General features: G+C 47.3%; 1 protein-coding gene across 2 annotated transcripts in view; it reads left to right on the top strand.

Annotated features, from left to right (window-relative positions):
- ARHGEF10 (Rho guanine nucleotide exchange factor 10) overlaps positions 1-20,734 on the top strand; it is a 130,178-nt gene that overhangs the window by 55,514 nt on the left and 53,930 nt on the right. For both annotated transcript variants that reach the window (XM_030812419.1, XM_030812418.1), the window contains 6 exons: positions 2,508-2,614; positions 9,142-9,219; positions 9,964-10,143; positions 11,776-11,892; positions 13,964-14,056; positions 18,863-19,033. In XM_030812419.1, the coding sequence (XP_030668279.1) occupies positions 2,508-2,614; positions 9,142-9,219; positions 9,964-10,143; positions 11,776-11,892; positions 13,964-14,056; positions 18,863-19,033 (746 nt within the window). The remainder of the gene's footprint in view (positions 1-2,507; positions 2,615-9,141; positions 9,220-9,963; positions 10,144-11,775; positions 11,893-13,963; positions 14,057-18,862; positions 19,034-20,734) is intronic.

Genomic DNA, 20,734 nt, shown 5'->3' with positions numbered 1-20,734 from the left:
TATAGCACATCGGCCCTCCTGGGCATGGTCCCGCAGGGACAGAGGTCGTGAGCGTCCTGAACTGGGATTTCAGGAACCTTTTCCTTGGTGAGGGGAGATTTGGAGTAGATAGCAGAATTTCCAGGTTTTTCTAAAAATCTCACGAAGGCGCAGTGGTCTGTGCATCTATGTGTGGAAAAGGCAGCTGGTGTGGAGGTGTCGTGCACAGCGGCAGGCTGGGGTCATTTACCGTCTGAGGAGACTTCTCGGAGCCTTTGTGCACGGATGTCCTAAGGTCGAGTTACGGGAGGGTGGCTGAGACTTCACTGTCATACAGGGGTCGCTGTGACTCTGACCTGGCATTTCCTGGTTGTTTCTCCAGCTTTCTAACGTGCTTGTCTGGTGCTAGGACGTGGGTAGCATTTGCTAGTATCTGTACTTGGAAGGGACTTTACAGTCACGTGTTCCCTCAAGGAACAGCCTCGGATATGGTGTGTAATTGTTATGACATGGTGTAACTCAGGAGGCCTTTTCCTCTTTCAGTCCTAATGAAGCCCTCGGCATCTCAGACAAGGTGGGGGAAAGCTGTCAGCATCCCCGAGGGGTTTATTTGGTGATGGAGACAGTCAGGTGCATTCTAATAAAATGTGCAGTAGTATTTTGCCCTGATGAGGTGCCATGAGGTGCTCGGGGCAGCAAAGGACAGCCTTTGAGGAGGTGGCCATATTTACACAGCCCCTGGAAAGCACAGGCAGCTCTGTCCAGTGAGGAGTTGGGATTTGGGGCCACATTCACTGCCTCAAGGATTGTGTCTGCCACCAGCAGCAACCCCCCGACCGCTGCCCAGATTCCAGGAGCTGATCACAACTGCCCACCTGGAGCCCACGCCAGGCCCCTGAGCCAGGATTTGGAGGCCGGCAGAGTACCCCAGGACTGGGTGTGTGGGACAGTCTGAGAATCCCTGACTCAGGCCCTGGGAGCAGGTCGTGCTTTGTCTCTGGTTTAGGGGGTACTCTTTTGGGGGTCAGTTGGAGAGATGCGGCAGTTTAATAGGCAAATCCCTGGCCGAGCGCGGTGGCTCCTGCCTGTAATCCCAGCATTTTGGGAGGCCAAGGCGGGCAGATCACGAGGTCAGGAGATCAAGACCATCCTGGCTAACACGGTGAAACCCCCGTCTCTACTAAAAATACAAAAAAATTAGCCGGGCGTGACGGCGGGTGCCTCTAGTCTCAGCTACTCAGGAGGCTGAGGCAGGAGAATGGCATGAACCCGGGAGGCGGAGCTTGCAGTGAGCCGAGATCGCAGCATTGCATTCCAGCCTGGGTGACAGAGCAAGACTCCATCTCAAGAAAAAAAAAAAGGGCAAATCCCTAAACTCCCAACCCGAGTTTCCTAAGCCATAAAATGAGAGGCTTGGACAGAATTTCGTTCTTCGTCCTGGTTGTACCTAAGAATTAACTAGAAAGCTTTTAAAACGTGCTGGTGCCAGGCCCTCCTTCCCTGGGTGATCCATTGATCTCTGAGGGAAAAGTCTGGACATCAGTAGGTTTTAAAGCCCCTTAGATAGATGTTTCTGTGCAGCCAGGGTTTGGGATCTTTGAACTAGAAAAACTCAGGTTTCTATCCTCTAAAATTGCCTGTGCTTTTCTGATTTCCAGCCATTTTGTGGATGCTATAATGTAGTTAGCTGTATTTTTAAAAAATGATTGTAGGCGTTTTCTTGTTTTTTAGAGACAAGGGGCTCACTCTGTCACTGAGGCTGGAGTGCAGTGGCACGACCACAGCTCACTGCAGCCTCGACCTCCTGGGCTCAGGTGATCCTCTTGCCTCAGCCTCCTGACTAGCTAGGAGTACAGGTTCTCACCACCATGCCTGGCTTTTTTTTGTAGAGATGGAGTCTTGCTATGTTGCCCAGGCTGGTCCTGAGCTCCTGGGCTCAAGCGATTCTACCATCTCGGTCTCCCAAAGTGCTGGGATTAGGGGAGTGAGCCACCATGCCCAACTGTAGATTTAGTTTTTGTTTAAACTGTTTGAGTTTTGGAAAGCTGTGCTTCTTAAGGCGTCCAGTGAGAAGAGATGCAGGAAATACACTAAGTGCCACCTCAGTTTTCAATGACTTTTGACTCACCTCAGTTTTCAATGACTGCTCTTAGCCATTCTTAGCTGTGTTTCCTTGTGATATTTTATAGATTAAGAAACTAAAATATTTAATTTATGAAATATTCTAAAACACTAAAATTCCAAAATATTGCCACTTTACTATCTAGCTATTCAAATGGCACCTCTCCCTTTCGAAGTTAAACTGTAAATACTGAAAATTTCAAATACAGGCAAATACTGTATTACCCTCTGGAAAGAATATTTTATTGGATTTGTTAAAAATTCAACTTAATAATAGCTGGGTGTCAAGTAAGCATGGAAAATTGAAAGGTCTACACAAAATATTTATTTGACATTTTTTACTGTACTATAGTGTTCTGAATATATTATTTCAATGTAAAACTCATGCATTTTGACTTTTTTTTAAGATCACAGATCTTCTCTTGAGGAAGAGCAGAATCTGTTCATTGATGTTGACTGCAAGCACCCAGAAGCCATCTTGACCCCGATGCCCGAGGGTTTATCTCAGCAGCAGGTGAGATGAGCAGAGCTGACACTCAGGGGCTGTTGACCAGCAGAGCTGTGCTAGTTTTTAAATATTTGTATGTTTGATGCTGGTTGGTCAATGTCTGCTGTCTCAAACTCTCCATCCACTCGGGCCCTCCACTGTAGGCTCCTGCCCCAGCACTTAGAGGCTTAATCCTGGGCTCAGCAAGGGTCTGGGGGGACCCTGGTCAGCAGCTGTGGCCTGGACTCAGGCCCTTCTGGTCCTTAAATATTTTGGACAGCACCCCTGAGTGTAACTGTGAAAAAGGGGAGGAACTTGCCTTCTTCGTGGGAGTGAGTCACACAGTTTTTACTTTCACAGACACAGAGTGTGGGTGTGTGTGGTCAGTATGTGTATGTAGCTACCTGAGACTGACATGAAAATGACAGATTTTCAATAACTAATTAAATCTGAATATAATGCATTTCTTAAAAATCTGATACTTGGTAGCAGAAAGGAAAAAATCAGTGGTTTTCATTGGATTGTCTTTGAGTAAAAGAAAGAGAAAACTTGAGGAACCAGAGTGACAGCACTGAGTTTGCAGGCCTTTAGCAAAAGGGGCTGATGCTTTGGGATGATGACAGTTGTTTCCCACATGGACAGCGAGGTGCAAATGATGGACACCAGGATGGATAGGCAGACACGTGTAATCCACGGATCTGGGGAGATCCCTGATACAGGCAGGCAGATAGAGCGAGAGAGAGCATTGTCAGATTAAAGAACAACACAGAAATGCTTAGTGACTGGCCAGGTTTAAAAAGAGATGAAAAGGGATACCTGCAAGCAGTTCATAATCGGCCAGGTTGAAAAAGGAAGCTTACATTTCACTGGAATTGAGCAGCGATGACTGAAGTATTAGTTTTGTCAGCAGCATCACACGAGTGACGGGATGGAGTGTCAACAGAGCTTGGAGACAGTTGTTGAGCGGCTGTCACTCATGGGTGTGCATGCTCTGTGCAGGCTCCGTTCGCGGTCACTGGTGTGTTTCACTGCATTTCATCCTCGCAAATCCCCTTGCTGTCCTTGTATACTCTGTAAGGAAGCCTGGACTCGGAGGAGGTTGATCATCAGAACTGCGTCCTCCAGCTGTGCGAGGAAGGGGTCGTGTCTGATCTCAGTCTCTCCCATCACAGCCTGCTCCTAACCTGTCTGTGCTCACTGGGGCCATGTGATGTGGGCTGCCACACGTACAGGGGGATGGTTGACAGCCTTTACCAGGAACAGAGGATGTAGTGCTTTCTCCTGTGCGTGCTGTCCAGCTCACCGACCTCACTTCACGCTCAGGAGTTATAAAGGGGGTTCATGGCTGAACACCTTCTTGCCAGTCCTGTGAGGCGCTCAATAGGATAACACGCTGACCAGTCCTCTACTATCTGGGGCCCTCACCGCATGTGGGGTACCTGTTCTGGTGAGGACACACCATGTGAGAGGGACTTGGATCCTGCACTCTGAGAACTTAGTGTAGTGATGAAGCCAAAAACCAAATATAGCAAAAGAAGGGAAAAGCACAGGGAAAATACTTCTAGCAGATGAGGGACTAAACAGGAATTATAACAGGAGTGTGAGTGAGTCAGGACCAGAAGAGCCAGGAGACCTTGGGGACACATGGCCCAAGCTAAGACAGCGGCCTGAGCTGAAGACCAGTGGGCAGGATGCGGAGGTGAGGGTGAGAGAGACGACGCCAGACCCTGAGTGGGGTGTGAGGTGTCTGTGAGGAGACAGTGAATGGGGTGAGGGGTACATGAGGAAACACTGAATCGGGTGAGGAGTCTGTGAGGAGACTGAGTGGGCTGAGGGGTCTGTGAGAAGTCCCTGAGCAGGTGAGGGTTGTGAGGAGACTGTGAGTGAAGTGAGAGTCTGTGAGGAGACACTGAGTGTGATGTGAGGCGTGTGTGAGGAGACAGGGAGTGGTGTCAGGGTTGTGAGGAGACACTGAGTAGGAAGAGGGTTTGTGAGGAGACACTAGGTGGGGTGAGGGTTTGTGAGGAGCCAATGAGTACAGTGAGGGTTGTGATGAGACAGTGAGTGGAGTAAGGGTTGTGGGGAGATGCTGAGGAGAGGTGGAAGTTTTGAGGAGACACTGAGTGGGATGTGAGGGGTCTGTGGGGAGTCACCAAGTGAGAGTTGCAAGGAAACACGGAGCGGGGTGCGGGTCGTCAGGAGACAGTGATTGGGGTGAGAGTTGTGAAGAGACAGTGAGTGAGGCGAGGTTTGTTAGGGGACACTAAGGGGGGTGACGGTTGTGAGGAGATACTGAGTGGGATGAGGGTTTTTGAGGGGACTTTGAGTGGGGTGACGGTTGTGAGGAGACACTGTGGAGTGAGGGTTGGGAGGAAACACGGAGTGGGGTGGGGGGTTTGTGAGGAGACACTGAATGGGGTGAAGGGTCTGTGTGGAGATATGAGTGTGGCGTGAGGGGTCTGTGAGGAGTCACGGAGTGCGGTGTGAGTTGTGAGAAAACAGAGTGGGGTGAAGGTCGTGAGGAAACACTGAGTTGGGTGAAGGTTTGTGAGGAAACACTGAATGAGGTGAGGGTTTGTCAGGAGACACTGATTGGGGTGAGGGTTGTGAGCAGACACTGAGTGGGAGGATGGTTTGTGAGGAGACACAGTATGGGGTGAGCTTTGTTAGGAGGCCCTGAGTGGGGCGAGGGTTGTGAGGAGACACTGAGTGGGGTAAGGGGTCTGTGCGGAGACACTGAATGGGCTGTGGGGGTCTGTGAGGAGTCACAGAGTACAGTGAGAGTTGTGAGGAAACACGGACTGGGGTGAGGGTCGTGAGGAAACACTGAGTAGGGTGAGGATTTGTGAGGAGACACTGAATGGGGTGAGGGTTGTGAAGACACACTGAGTTGGGAGAGAGGTCTGTGAGGAGACACTGAGTGGGGTGAGGGTTGTGAGGAGACAGTAGGTGGGGTGAAGGTTTTGAGGAGACACTTAGTGGGGTGAGGGTTTGCGAGGAGACACTGAAAGGTGTGAGGGTTGTGAGGAGGCAGTGAGTGTGGTAAGAGTTGTAAGGAGATGCTGAGTGGGGCTGAAGGTTCTGAGGAGTCACTGAGTGGGGTGAGGGGTCTGTGAGGAGACTCTGAGTGCGGTGAGGGTTTGTGAGGAGACACCGAGTGGGTTTAGGGTTTCTGAGGAGACACTGAGTGAGGTGAGGGTTTGCGAGGATACGCTGAGCGGGGTGTTGATTGTCAGGAGACACTGAGTGGGGTGAGGGTTGTGAGGAGATATTGAGATGGGTGAGGGTTTTGAGGAGACAGTGGGGTGAGAGTTGTGAGGAGACGCTGAATCGGGTGAGGGTTGTGAGGAGACACTTAGTGTGGAGGGCTGTGAGGAGGCACTGAGTGGAGTGAGGGGTCTGTGATGAGACACTGTGAGTGGGGTGAGGGTTGTGAGGGGAAAGTGAGTGGGGTGCGGGTTGTGAGGAGACACTGAGTGGGCTGTGAGGGGTCTGTGAGGAGACACTGAGTAGGGTGAGAGTTGTGAGTAGAGAGTGAGTGGGGTGAGGGTCTGTGAGGGGACACTGAGTCAGGTGAGGGTAGTGAGGAGACTCTGAATTGGGTGTGAGGGGTCTGTGAGGGGACAATGACTGGGGTGAGAGTTGTGAGCAGACACTGATTGGGCTTAGGGTTTGTTAGGAGACGCTGGGGTGTGAGGGGTCTGTGAGGAGACACTGAGTGGGTCACGGGGTCTGTGGGGTGTCACTGGGTAAGAGTCGAGGTTCTGTGAAGAGAGAGTGAGTTGTGATTAGTAGGGGTGTGTGCACATAACAGAGGAAAGATGGTTTGACCTTTTTGTTGTATGGCATTTTTCCAAGTGCCTGTCTGTTCGGTACTGATTTTGGTGGATTTGGTCAGTGAATTGGTGGTGACTGTTCATTGTTTTATGGTTTCTGTAAAGGGTTTAAGCTTCCCAAATTAGTCTCACAGACCTGGATGAAATGCTGTTTTTTGCTCTGATTATCTTGGTTGCTTTTTTCTAGTAGTTACTCTCTGAAGTTCAGTTTTCCTGTTCTTTGAAGGGTGGATTTTAATGTCTATTTCCATCTTGCTCATCACACCATAATGGTTCAGTGAAGTCCTGTATAGCGAGCTCTCTGTGTGGTGTTAGCACAGTGCTGTCAGTTTCAATTAGATGATAGCTGGGATTAGGATTAGAAACTTAGCAGTATTTAGGATTTCTGTATTTTTTCATGCAGCTTGCTTTATTGTAGTCATGATTCACATAGATTTTGTTTTCCTCCTGCCAAATGTGTTGTCCCTGGGATTTTTCTCTTGAGTGGTTAAATGGAGGGTATTGATGCTCTTTAATTCTTGTTCTCCTCTAGAATTGAATTAAGGGAAACTAACTCTAAAACGCTATGTATTAAACATTCTTTGCATGCCTAATTTGGGGGTGGAAAAAGGAAAATGTTCTTTTTGTAATAAAGAAGGGTCGTTCTTTACTTGGAAAGTACACTTGATGCTGGAGGACAGAGGATCCTGTCCCGTCCCCATTCCTGGTGAGGACATGAGGAAGGTCAGGCTGGGTCAGGCCCAGTCACCATCCACAGCTCTCCAGGCTCAGGCCTAGGAGCCTCTTTGATTGTCCTCCAGCCCTGGCTTTGTCCAGTTGCCCCGTGACCTTCATTCCAGGCACCCTCCCTGTGGGGGCTGCGTTCAGGATGAATTTCTCCTCTATGGCTTTAGGTCAGGCTTCTCAGGAAGAGAGTGACACTCTCTTCCTGAGCGCTGGAGGCTCCCTGTCCCACCCCTTAGTGGGCATACAATTCGATGTGTCAGATTGAACTGCCAAAAAGACTGACATCACATGCAGTAGCCATGAAACCCAGGAGATTGGTTTTGTTTTTGTATTTTAATATTATACCTATTCCAGATCTTTTGACCTGATACTATATTAGTATCATCTCAGGACTTTAAAAAATATACATCCATAATATATATACACATATAAATAATATATATACCTAATATATGTACACATATAAATAATATATATAGTATAATATATAACATATTATATATATCATATGTATATATACACAAATACATTTTTATGTTTGACCGCCGCAACTGTGACTCAGGAGGCTTGGGATAGTGTTTGGGAATCTGAATGTCAGAAGAAAGACTGGCCTGGGTTTGATGATGGGAGGGGTTGCTTGGCCTTTGGGTTCTAAGGTCTCGTTTGAAAGGGAAGCCTCTGTGCTCTGACGTTTCCTGTGAATCAGTCAGCAGCAGCAGCTGCTTATTCCCAGCTTCTAGCTGTGTGTGTGTGTGTGTGTGTGTGTGTGTGTGTGTGTGTGTGTGTGTGTTTAATCCCAGCCACATCTGTATTTTTTTAATACATCAGTTTCTTCTTTGGGTATTTTAGAAGGGTTGATTTTTGTCTTTTGCGGATGGAATAATCCTTTCTCTAAAAAGAGTAATCTCCCTTGTTAATCAGGTTTTGTAAATCTTGGTTGCCGTGCAATCTTTTTAACAGAGAAATTTCCTTTGTGAAAAATACTCTTTGCCCGCTAGGTGGCAATGCAGTCCCTTCAAACGGCATAATCCAGGGCTGCAGGTAGCCTGATACTACCCTGGTGTATCCGTGTGTGTGCATGTGTGTGTGTGGTGTGTTTCTGTGCATGCGCGTGTGTGCTATCTTGCATGTATATGAGGTGGTGTGTGCAGGAGTGTGTGTGGTGTGCCCAGGCATGTGTTCATATGCATGAGTGTGCCTGCTGGTTTAGGAGCAACTCCATTGCCCTGTTTTGCTCTGTTTTCCATGAATTGGCAAATTGAAAGTACAATGATCACTAGCTGGACCGTGTTTAGAATGAGGAAAATGCCGGGCGTCCTCATTGGCTTTTCACAGGATCTTACAGCCACAAGTCTATTGTATGTGCTTCAGTGACGAAAAGCAAGATAGAAAATAACGTCAGGTTTTGACTGCAAACATGTCAGATTGTAGAGATTTTTTTTTTGCACCTCTGAGTGACACGAATAATTTACTGTCCACATTCTTGGCCTCATAGGTAGATCTTTGGACGGTTGAAAGATCTTCCCAAAAAAAAAAAAAAGATTCCTCCACATTCCACAAACTTTGTTTTCTTAGAACTTTGGAATAAGGATTTTAGATAAGTGTTGCTAATAGCATTCATTGTTCAAGACTGGAACTATTTTTTATCCTTAATTCACAGGAGGTATCATCTACCTGAATGTTGGATACATAAAATAAAATCAGTTAATTCAGTATATTATCGTTGCATAAGTGAAGGAATTTCTTTTCAGTGCTGTAATTTTTTTTGTCCCAGCTGTAGTTATAGTTCATAGTTTGAGGTTTAAGACATTATATAATTGTATTAAAGGGGGAAAGTATGTTTTGTACCTGTAATGTTATTTAATTAGGCTACGCTTATGCACTGTTTTCTAAAAACAGAAAAGTTATCAGCAAGCCTCAGCATAGAAGTAAAATGTATCTGTATGTATTATAAAGCAGTTTTCTATCATTGTACTTTCAAATTTCCAACAGGTTGTAAGAAGATATATACTGGGTTCAGTTGTCGACAGTGAAAAGAACTACGTAGATGCTCTTAAGAGGATTTTGGAGGTACTTAAATGTCATGTTACATAATATATACATTTTTATTGTTCTTTTTTATGTACATACGTTTTGATACATGAATGCAAAGCATATATGTTTATGAACCATAACATGCAAATTTGCAAAATTCTCAAAAGGATCTAAATATTGTGTCTGTATATTGACATCAAAAGTCATGATTTATTTTGAAATAATTATAATTTATGTAAGTGAATATTTACATTCATTTATCTGAGCTTTAAAAATGTCTGGGCTGGGCTGGGTGGCTCACCCCTGTAATCCTAGCACTTTGGGAGGCTGAGGCAGGTGGATTGCCTGAGCTCAGGAGTTCGAGACCAGCCTTGGCAACACGGTGAAACGCCACCTCTACTAAAATACAAAATATTAGCCGGGTGTGGCAATGTGCACCTATGATCCCAGCTACTCGGGAGGCTGAGGCAGGATAATGGCTTGAACCCAGGAGGCAGAGGTTGCAGTGAGCTGAGATCACGCCATTGCACTCTAGCATGGGTGACAGACTAAGACTGTCTCAAAAAAAGAAAAAGAAAAATGTCTGAAGCAGCCGTGCCCCATGGAACATGCCTATAATCCCAGTTACTCAGGCAGCTGAGGTGGGAGTATGGCTTGAGCCCAGGAGTTTGAGGCTGCAGTGAGCCATGATCACAGCACTGCACTCCACCCTGGGCAACAAAACAAGACCCAGGCTCTGAAAGAGAAAAGTCTGAACTGTCTTTGCTTATTTTGTCTTAGCAATATGAGAAGCCACTGTCTGAGATGGAGCCAAAGGTTCTGAGTGAGAGGAAGCTGAAGACGGTGTTCTACCGAGTCAAAGAGATCCTGCAGTGCCACTCGCTGTTTCAGATCGCGCTGGCCAGCCGCGTTTCTGAGTGGGACTCCGTAGAAATGATAGGCGATGTCTTCGTGGCTTCGGTAATTAAGCCGGGACACCTGGATGTCCACGGGGCTCTCCACGCACCTGTCCTGTCTTCCCTTCTTAGCCTGATGTTTTGCCCCTGAGCTCCTGCAAGCTGACAAGTGTGCAGTTGTCTCTGACGGCCAGGCTGAAGTTGCAATGCCCTGGCCAAGCAGGTGCACTAGGGAAATGATACATCGATCTTTACCAGGGAGGCCAAGGCTTTAGAAAGGCGGACACTCCGGACAAAAGCTATATCTGAGGACATTTAAAAATATGCACTTTATCGAGTCTTGGATGCCCCATTAGATGATTTGCTGAAGCTTTTTGTTGTTGAACAAGGATGCCGTGTGTTTGGCAAGGTTGTAAAATTGCCGTTTTTAAGCCCTCACACAGGTTCTCTTCCTGATCTAGGTCTCACTTTCTGGGTGCAGAATTATCTGTGCCTGGGAAAAATAGAAAACACGTGATGGGAAAATTCCTAGATGTTTTCTCAAACTTTTGCCCTTGGCTGTAGCTTCTGTTTCGAGTCATTTTATCTTCACTCCGTGTATGAATCATACTTATTGTGTATTGGTTGGATTCTACCTAGATGTAGAGGATTATGAGTCAAACAGATTGGTTTCTATAATTATTTAAGACTATGATGCTATCAAAGGGATATAAGCTTGCAAGTTTAAAAAAAAGTGTTCCTCTTCTTAAATGAATGTTATAATAATAATACGTGAAATGTTTTCCTATATAGTTTGTATCTGTACTTGATGAGGTCTATAAATGCTTTGAATAAATATGGAAACAAAATTCTTGCAAAGATATTTGCCTAATACTATTTATGGATCCTTAAAAAAAGAGAAATATTGGATATTTATTTTGTTATTGGATTTTTTTCTGGCTGTTTTATATATTAGGTTCAACCTTATTACTGTTCTTTAAATACCTTCCTTCCCAACATTTTTTAAAATGCAAACAGATTTTTTTAAGAAATAGAATTTTGATGAAAGCATTCCCGCTATCAATGCCAGTCACACCAGAGCTCTGCCATCCATCCTAAAGGGCTTACAACTCTTAGAACAACATGGAGTGATTTTTCTCTCTTTGAATATTGATAGCAAGGGCAAGTGTTTCTGCCTCTTAACAGAAAACCTTTGTGCTTTTAGGAAAACGAACATGTGTGGGGCACTGTATGTTATGCCAGAGAAGCAGGATCAGCCCCCGCCCCCAGCCCCCATTTCCAGGGTGTGGTTGAGGCCTGTTTCTCAGGATATTGGGCCCACCATGGAATGAGTTGCGTGACTTTCTTGCCTGGAGGTTGAACCCGCCAAGTGAGACTTGGCAGGAACTTAAAATCACCATCCTTATTTGTCTGTAGTCAGAAACATTCTTCACTGAAACCCAAAGTACCATGGTTTTGAACAAGGAGGTCAGAAAGTACTCTGGGGTCAAAAAATAAGATCAAACCAGCAAGTTAACTCCTAACAAGCTTGCTTAAAAAAAAAAAAAATCACACAGTCATAATAAAGTTTATCTTATGAAAACATCACAGTGACTGAAAGAGTATTTTGAGGGAGAGTTTCAAATCTTCTGTTTCATGTTGGAAAAGGGATATCTGAACTCTGTGATTTCTCTCTGAATTTCCTCTTGTGTTTCAGTTTTCTAAGTCCATGGTGCTGGATGCATACAGTGAGTATGTGAACAATTTCAGCACAGCCGTGGCAGTCCTCAAGAAAACGTGTGCCACAAAGCCTGCTTTTCTTGAATTTTTAAAGGTAAGCACTTTTTTTTTCATTTGGATTTGAACACCGCCTGATAACAAGTTACGTGTCAAACCTTGGCTCTGAATACAGTTATTCATTATTAAGATTTCGGTACCAATAGTGCCCTAGGTATTGGATTAATGCTAGAAATGAAGATGAATTTTAGGTCCTAATGTAACTTTTTGAAAACAATTTTATTTGCACATCCTTAAAAGTGTATCAGCAGACAGACAGAAAGTTAAAATCAGATCCCCAAAAAAGAAGTCAAGATCAGATCCCAAAGTTACCTTTTCCTCACTGTCCTTCAGTATGGTATTAGGAATCAAACTAAACGTCTCAATTCCAGGCCTCTTTGGGATCGGGGATAGGCACTGGCCTGGAGAGTCAGAGCCTGGAACGGGCCCTACCCGAGGGGGACAAAGGCTGTGTTCCTCCGAATGCTGAGGACAGCACTGATGGCCTTCCTCAGTGGTCTCTGACCTGGCAGTGATGGGGAGCACGTCCCCTGATGGGTGTGGGTTAGCGTTATTTAATCAGCAGGCAGGCAGGGCTTCCCCAGTCGTGGGATGCGTGTCCGAGCCTGTGTTCTGACAGTTTGCTGCACAATGAACCAGGCTGAAACCCCCTTCAAAGACATCCGCGGAACTGAGTCTCCTTTGTGGAGCCCCTCATTTGCATGATAAACCCCGGGGACAAAGTGTGTTCTTGTTACTTGGACTGTTTCTTGGAAACTGCTGCTACCTGGAGCGAGTGAACACAGGGCAAGTATTCTCGCCCACAGCAATGTGTCATTGAAGCTGGACTATTTTCCCTCTGCCTTATCCAGCACAGCGGCTCCTGCTCCTCCTGGAGCACAGTCTGTGGCCCATGGAGATTTGCTAAGGGATCAGATCGCTGTTCCCACTCTGGACAGTTGTGGGATCTGTCCTAAGGGATCAGATCACAGTTCCCACTCTGGACAGTTGTGGGATCTGTCCGAAGGGATCGGATCTCAGTTCCCACTCTGGACAGTTGTGGGATCTGTCCTAAGGGATCGGATCGCAGTTCCCACTCTGGACAGTTGTGGACTCTGTCCTAAGGGATCGGATTGCAGTTCCCATTCTGGACAGTTGTGGGCTCTGTCCTAAGGCATCGGATCGCAGTTTCCACCGTGGACAGTTGTGGGCTCTGACCTAAGGGATCGGGTCACAGTTCCCACTCTGGACCGTCGTGGGCTCTGACCTAAGGCATCGGATCGCAGTTACCCCTCTGGACAGTTGTGGGCTGTATCCTAAGGGATCAGATCGCAGTTCCCACTGTGGACAGTTGTGGCCTCTGTCCTTTGGCTAGGGAACCATCTCTTTCTCTTGGGGAAAGGAAAGATGGACTCACTTAAGAGCTCACTCCCTCTGGGGATTTTGTTGTAGTCCCATTAGGGATGTCAGCCGTGGCCGTGAACACAGTGCCCACTCCTCAGCTCAGCGGCTGCCACACGGCCTTGGAGGATAGACTCTCTCATCCCATTTCATAGCTTGAGGACCTGAGCCCCAAAGAGTCGGGTGCCCTGTGAGCTGAGAAACCGGGGCACAGCCAGGTCTATGCTGTCTGCCCTCTTCACTGCACAGCCCTCTCAGCAGAGAGAACTGGAGAGTCCCCCCAGGTCAACATTGCCCAACAGCCTCGGTAGCAAATGGCCCCACTGCACAGCCCTGATGTGCTCAGGAAGAGGAGCCCTCAGCCTACAGGACGTCCTTCTGCCCATGGCACCACAAGAGGTTGCCAGCCTTTTCTGGGGCCCACTGTGGCCAGAACACAGACACCCAAGGACAGCCCCTGGAATCTGCCCAGTCCCCTGGCCCGGGGAATTCACCCCTGGAGCTGAGGTCAACATGTGAGGCCCAGCCCCTGCAGCAAAGCAGAAGTCCCTAGAGCAGGTGCAGAAAGTGGCTGGAAGGTATTTGGCCAAGTTTCTTCTTGTAGCTGAAGACAAGGTGCAGGCTTTTGACTTTCCTGAGTGTTCAGTGTGGTGGGGAGGAGGCGGCCCCAGGGGCAGGGAGGGCATGGCAGCCCCACGGGGAGGTGACCCCGGTGCCTCCCCCCACAGCAGGAACAGGAGGCCAGCCCTGATCGAACCACGCTCTACAGCCTGATGATGAAGCCCATCCAGAGGTTCCCACAGTTCATCCTCCTCCTCCAGGTAAGTGCTTCATGGAGACCTCTTCAGGCTAGTTCTCCAGCTCGCCCATGACTCGTTTGAAAATGGTGTCTGTTCCTCCACTTTGGAGTGGCTGCCCATCGGGCCTCCCCATCTCCTCTCTAGGCAGTTACAGAAGGTGGGGGGTAGAGGCAGGTGGAGACCTGCAGAGAGTCACCCTACGCCTGGGGCAGCTGTAGGGCCCAGTGCCTATGAGGCCGGCCTTGGGGTACAGAGGGGATGGGCTGTGGGGAGGGGTGTTCATGGGCCCTGGCCCGCCTCAGGCGCTGTCTCGCAGAGCCCCAGCACTGGGGGGCTGCAGGGCTCGGTTATCAGTGGCCCACAGGTCGCAGCTCCCTTCTCCAGTGTGTCAGTGTCTGATCTAGAATCACATGAAAAATGATTCTCGCCTCTGTGTCCAGAGGGGATGCACAGGCTTGGAAAGCTAAGAATAGATTTAAACGAAACATACCCATCACTGATTTAACAGCAAATCACCGAGGACAGCGAGATGCTGCGATGGTGAAGACACTTTCCACTGGACCGTCATTTCTCTAAACTAAGGATTCCCAATTGGATACCTTTGTCTGTGAACAGTAGGCCTGTTCTGAGTGCTGACATGACATTTCACAGCGGACGGCCTCTAGGTCACGTGCTGACATGACGTCTCACAGCGGACGGCCTCTAGGTCATGTCTGATGCAGTGTGTGGTTGCCCGCTCATTTTCCGAGACCTTCCCACGTACCCTGGAGCCCAGGTGACCCTGTAGGCTGCGAGGCTCAGCACCCATTTTATTTAAATGAACGCCATGCCTCCAGGGAGGATATTTCAAAGGAGAGTCCATGCCGGTTTCTGCTTGTGTTGGTTTTTCAGCGATTGCTTAGCTTGCTTTTTCTAATTACATCAGAGGACTTTGCTTGGCCTGCCTCTTATTAGAGCCGACTGAAGATGAACTGGTGGAATCATCGCCAGAAATGAACTGGCGCCTGGGAAATAGTGTGAAGTCCCTGTCCACTGAGGTTTATTTTTGACCAACCAAATCCATGGCACATTCTTTTTAAATGAAAGTAGTCACCAAAGTGTGAAAAAGGATACACACTAAAATATCAACGTGGGCTCTTTCCATGGTTAGGTTGCTGGGTCATGTTAATTTTATCCTCTCTCTTACATTTTTAACAATGTACAGTTTGCCTGTATTACAGCATTAATAACAAAAGCTGTTTTTTCCCAAGATCAAAATATTCAAAGTGTGTTTTATTTCTTTAGCTGACAAATATGTACTGAGTTCTAATACGTGTGAGACGCTGTTGGCTTCAGGCAAGCAGCCACAGACGTGATGAATGAGCTTCCTCGTGTGAGGGAGTCTGGCGCTTGGGAGGAAGGGGGTCAGGCTGCCTGTTAGACATTAGTTATTCAGCCACAGCTAGGAGGGTGTCACCAGGCTGTGAACCGTATGGGCGGGTGAACCAGCCCACATGCCGTGTGTTTAGCGATGCGCCAGTGAGTCCCTGGGTTGTTCTTGGTTGCCAGGGACGACAGCAAGCACTGACTGTGTTGTGAGGTCACACACGTTGTTGGCTTTCTATGACATATCAGAATACTTTTTAAATTTTTTTAATTTATTAAATTTGGATATAATTTTCAAACGAGCTTGTTAGGTTTTGGTTAAATGTAAGTAAGCAACTGCAAGTAAGTAAGTAAGTAACTACTTTTCCTAGATTTCTTTCAAAATACATTCTTCTAAACAGAAGGAGTGGTTGGGGCTGCTGGAACGGGAATAGGAAAGAGAACTGCAGGGAAAAGCCTCCACCGGGATTTTGAGGAGCCCGAGCAGCTCCCACGTTTCCATCCACCTTCAGCCGCCCTGGGGAGGTCGTTGTACCTCTTTTATGTGCTAGGAAACTGAGTTATGCTCTAGGAAACTGAGGTTTACGGAAGCTGATGATTGTCCTAAGGTGACACAGCCCGATAGATGTGCTGGGATTCTAACACAGTTGTCCAGCCACAAATCTAGTACACTCTCCACAGCACAAAAGGATGCTAGCCAGGACTTTGGGAAAAGCAGCGGATGGAACACTGCAGACATGCACTGTCGAACGGGCACGGCCTGCCCGTTACACACTGCGCCATTTACAAATCTGTTTCTGTAAGAATTTTGTACACTCTTTTCTTTTTTGAAAACATACTTCTAAATACTTCAGTTCTCTGAGGAAGAACATTCTTAAACTCAGAATTCCAGTTATGTAATAAACTCAAGAACTTGGGTGTCAAAAGACTTGCATTTAGAAAGATTCAGTGTGCTCTTCCAGATCGTCACCAGCAGAGTTACAGAGGTCAGTTTGCACACAGCTGTCCCTGTCCTCTTCCCTCCTTGCCTCGAGAGACCCTCCTTAGAATTTCCCACACAGGGTCTGTTGCCCCCGAAGCAGAAAATGGTCTTTGCCTTGATCCGGCGAAACAAATTGCAGGTCCTAGATGTGCCGAGCAGTTTCCCTCAGGGACACTTTTTGGCCACATTTGATGAAACGCTGGCACATCCTCGAGTGTTCTTGGAGGGGAGCAGGGTGGGTCCATGTACTTCAGAAGAAGCACAGTTGGAGACAAGGCAGTGTCTGCGTCTGGAGTTATTATGTGGATGTGCCTGAGGGGCCCTACCTCAGGTGTGGGTGCTCAGGGCACCTGGGATTGGGTGAGGAGACGGGCTGCAGAGTCAGCAGGTACAAGCACATACCCTCCCTCCTGCCTTCGACTGTGGTCCGTGTGCTGAGTGTAGGTGGATGGGGAGACAGTGTGGAGAGGCCTGGACACTCTCTGTCCCCTTCCTCCCAGTGACTCTCCTGGTCTCTGCTCTCCGGTCTTGCCTGCATTTTTCCTGGTTAGTTCTCCCTGACCTTCTTTCTAAGATAGGCACTGTGAAGCCACAGCTGTCCGCTGGCTCAGGCAGTGAAGCCGGCGCACCCTGGCTTTACTGGTGCTGTCGGTTTCTCCCATGGATCCAGAAACATCCATTGGCCCTGTGACATTTGTCTTACTTTATCCCAGCTACCTATTTCTCTCCGTTGTTGTGCAAAGATAAGTAACAATTTCTGGTAACAACAGCAGTGAGAAACTTCACTTTTCTCCTTCCCTGGGCCTCCTTGGGAGGCTGCCAGCTCGGCAGATGCCCCCGGTTGTGCTCAGCGGCCCCACGGCACGTCGGACTCCACCGTGTGCTGGCTGCTGTCTCCATCGCACGCCGAGTCCCCGGTGCCACCACCAGTGTGTGGTTTTGGTGCAGAACTAGTGTTAAGATTGTTCTTTTTTGCCTTGATAGAATCTGTTGTGACTCATAAGAAAACAAATGTATAGAATAGTTTATATTCATTAAAAACTGGGAACATTTGATCATTTATGCAGCATCCTTTCCAGATTTTAAAAAAAGCTTTAAAAAGATAAGCATACTGTTGAATTCCATGACAGCTAATATTCCTATAAACATGTAAAAGTTGGTAGGCAAGATGCAGAACCACATTTTTTTTTTCACTCTAAGTTCTGGGATATGCGTGCAGAATGTGCGGGCTTGTTCCACAAGTATACATGTGCCATGGTGGGTTGCTGCACCTAGCAAACCATCATCTAGGTTTTAAGCCCCGCGTGCATTAGGTATTTGTCTTAATGCTCTCCCTCCCCTCACCCCCCACCCCCCTGACAGGCCCCGGTGTGTGATGCTGCCCTCCCTGTGTCCATGTGATCTCATTGCAGAACCACATTTAATTCTGAGAAAGAGTGTTTCAAGTTCACGTTTGCCCCTTCAGCAAACATCAGCGTGTTGAATGTGAACGAAAGCTGGGAAACAAAAGGCCCTGCATAAAACCAAGGTGACAAAAGTGTCCTTTTGTTATTGCCTGTTAACTTTATCCTGTGATTGGCAGCAGTGTGTCATTTTTTGCTGGTGGTTGTTGCTGATTTGTGCCACATACCCTCCCTTTGACCTCCTCGTGCTTGTCTGAAACCTTAACTGGGAGAAGAGGTAGCTCAACTCCCTTTTTTTAAAGACTGCTTTTTAAGAGAAATTTTAGGGTTGCAGCAAAATTGTGTGGAAAGTACAGATATTTCCCATCTACCCCTCCCCCAATATGCACAGCCCCCCTCCCCCTACATCTCCACCAGAGTGCATTTGTGACAACCAGGAGCCTGCGTGGCCACGCAGCCACTGCCTAACGGCCACAGTCACAGGAGGGTGTACCCCTGTGCTGTGCATTCAGTGGTTTTGGATGAACGTTTAGTGACATGGACCCACCATGATAGTGTCATGCATCTTTGCTGCCCTAAAATCAGGTTCCTGTGTCAGTGTAAGAGAGACTCGATCCTGCTGTGTGAGTTGATGCCATGGGTGCAGTATTCGGCACCACAGAACTCCTGCCCATTGGAAACTGGGAAACTGGTGTTTTGAAGGAAGTAGCTGGACCCATCTGTGCTGTCTGTCTGAGTCATCTGTCTGACTCAACTTGAGAAGGACAATCTATCATCATCGTGAGCATCGTTCCAAGTGCACAGTATTTCTGAGATTGTGATATGTTCATATTTAGCGTGTCCTTTATTGTACAGTGCTATTTTTTCAATTTTGTTTTTGCAAAGGAAGCTGTTCAGATGTTCAGCCAAGTCGTGACTCACTCAGCTCATCGTCCCTTCCCAAGAGCTGACTTTATTTTTCACCAGGATGACGGATGCCACCGCCTCCTTTCCATTGTCAGCTGGCGGGTGACGCGAGTGTTGTTGCACTGGGAGTATGCACGTGGTAACCGCCCACCTCTCCCCTGTTGCTTGTAGGACATGCTGAAGAACACCTCCAGAGGCCACCCCGACAGGCTGCCTCTTCAGATGGCCCTGACAGAGCTCGAAACACTAGCAGAGAAGTTAAATGAAAGAAAGAGAGATGCTGATCAACGCTGTGAAGTTAAGCAAATAGCCAAAGCCATAAACGAAAGATACCTGAACAAGGTTGAGAGAAGTTTTCTTCAACTCTGTTCCAAAATTATTTTCACTTTGTGCTAGTAAGCTGGTGTTGTCCAGCAATACTAATCTGTTGGATTGTTTGGAGTAATTCCCTTAGCCCAGAGTTCTTAACCGGGGTGGATGGAGGCCTTCAGGAGAGTCACACCAACGTGGAAATTGTATGTAAAACCTTAACAGCCTGTCTGCATTTTCTTAGGAAAGAGATTCATACATTCATTAGACCCTCAAATGGATCCAGGACCTCCCAAGGGGTTAAGAGCAACTCCTTTAGCTTAATTTTGCTTTCAAAATAACTGTATTTAATTTCAGATAGTAATAGTTCAAGCTGAAAATATTTACAGGTTAGGCAAAGTGGCTCACACCTGTAAGCCCAGCACTTTGGGAGCCTGAGGTGGGAAGATCACTGGAGGCCAGGAGTTCGAGACCAGCCTGGGCATGATAGTGAGACCCCATATCTAAAAAAAAAAAAAAAAAAAAAAAAAATTAGCTGGGCACAGTGGCACGCACCTATATAGTCCGAGCTACGTGGGAGGCTGAGGCCGGAGGATTGCTTGAGCCTGGGAGGTCCAGGCTGTGTGAGCTGTTATTGAGCTGCTGCACTGTAGCCTGGGTGATGGAGCAAAACCTTGTTTCAAAAAAAAAAAAAAATTCACAAACATTTTTTGTCTTCACCTATGCATGGGCTAAGCTGTACTGACCATGAAAAGAGATGCAGGACCCAGAGGGCAGCAGTTCATTTGCCAGGCTACATTTCAGCTTGATGCTGACATAACTACTTGTCTGCAGCAGTACTCAGATTTTATGTGGGCTTTCCCGTATTCATTGAAGGCCCTAGGTCACAGGAAGATGGTAATTTGTATGAACTGTGTTAAGTTATTGCACCTAATATTCATTATTGCTAAAAATCATTGTTTGTTTTGTCATTAAGAGTAGTTTCTTATGTCACAATGACATTCAGTAATTTAACTGTGTGAACTTTATGGTAATACACTTTAAGCCACATATTTTCCCCAATTCTCTAAGTGGTTTATGTAGGAACGTTTATAAGCAGCAAATTGTATTTAGTTATATTCTTGACATGGTTGATGTTATTTAAAATCATGCTCCCTGTGGCACTTGAACCTCCGAATACATGTGGGGCACGGAGCCAGCCCAGAGGCCCAGGAAAAGGGGATGATGCTTTGCACTGAATGTCACCCACACGCCTCATCGTTCCCGTGCACTCAGCAAGGACAGTCAGGGAGGCGGGTGTCTCGCTGGTTGCTCAGAGCTGGGCAGCAGCGTAGATTTAGAGTCAAAAGACAGCACAGACCACTGGGGTTGAGGACTCTGTTTTTCTTGTGGGCTGAGTTGTTATAAGTATTGGCCAGGTGCGGAGGCTCACGCCTGTAATCCCAGCCCTTTGGGAGGCCGAGGTGGGTGGATCACTTGAGGTCAGCAGTTCCAGACCAGCCTGACCAACATAACAAAACCTCATCTCTACTAAAAATACAAAAAGAAACAAAGTAGCCGGGTGTGGTGGCGCACACCTGTGGTCCCAGCTACTCGAGAGGCTGAGGCACGAGAATGAATTGAACCCAGGAGGTGGAGGTTGCAGTGAGTTGAGATTGTGCCACTACACTCCAGCCTGGGTAACAGACCGAGGCTCAGTCTCAGAACAAACAAACAAAAAAAGTAGTATGACTT

This window comes from Nomascus leucogenys, chromosome 4 (genome assembly GCF_006542625.1).
Source record: "Nomascus leucogenys isolate Asia chromosome 4, Asia_NLE_v1, whole genome shotgun sequence".
In the NCBI taxonomy this organism is placed as follows: domain Eukaryota; kingdom Metazoa; phylum Chordata; class Mammalia; order Primates; family Hylobatidae; genus Nomascus; species Nomascus leucogenys.
The sequence above is the reverse complement of the archived record's forward strand: the minus strand, read 5'-3'. Positions and strand labels throughout refer to the sequence as shown.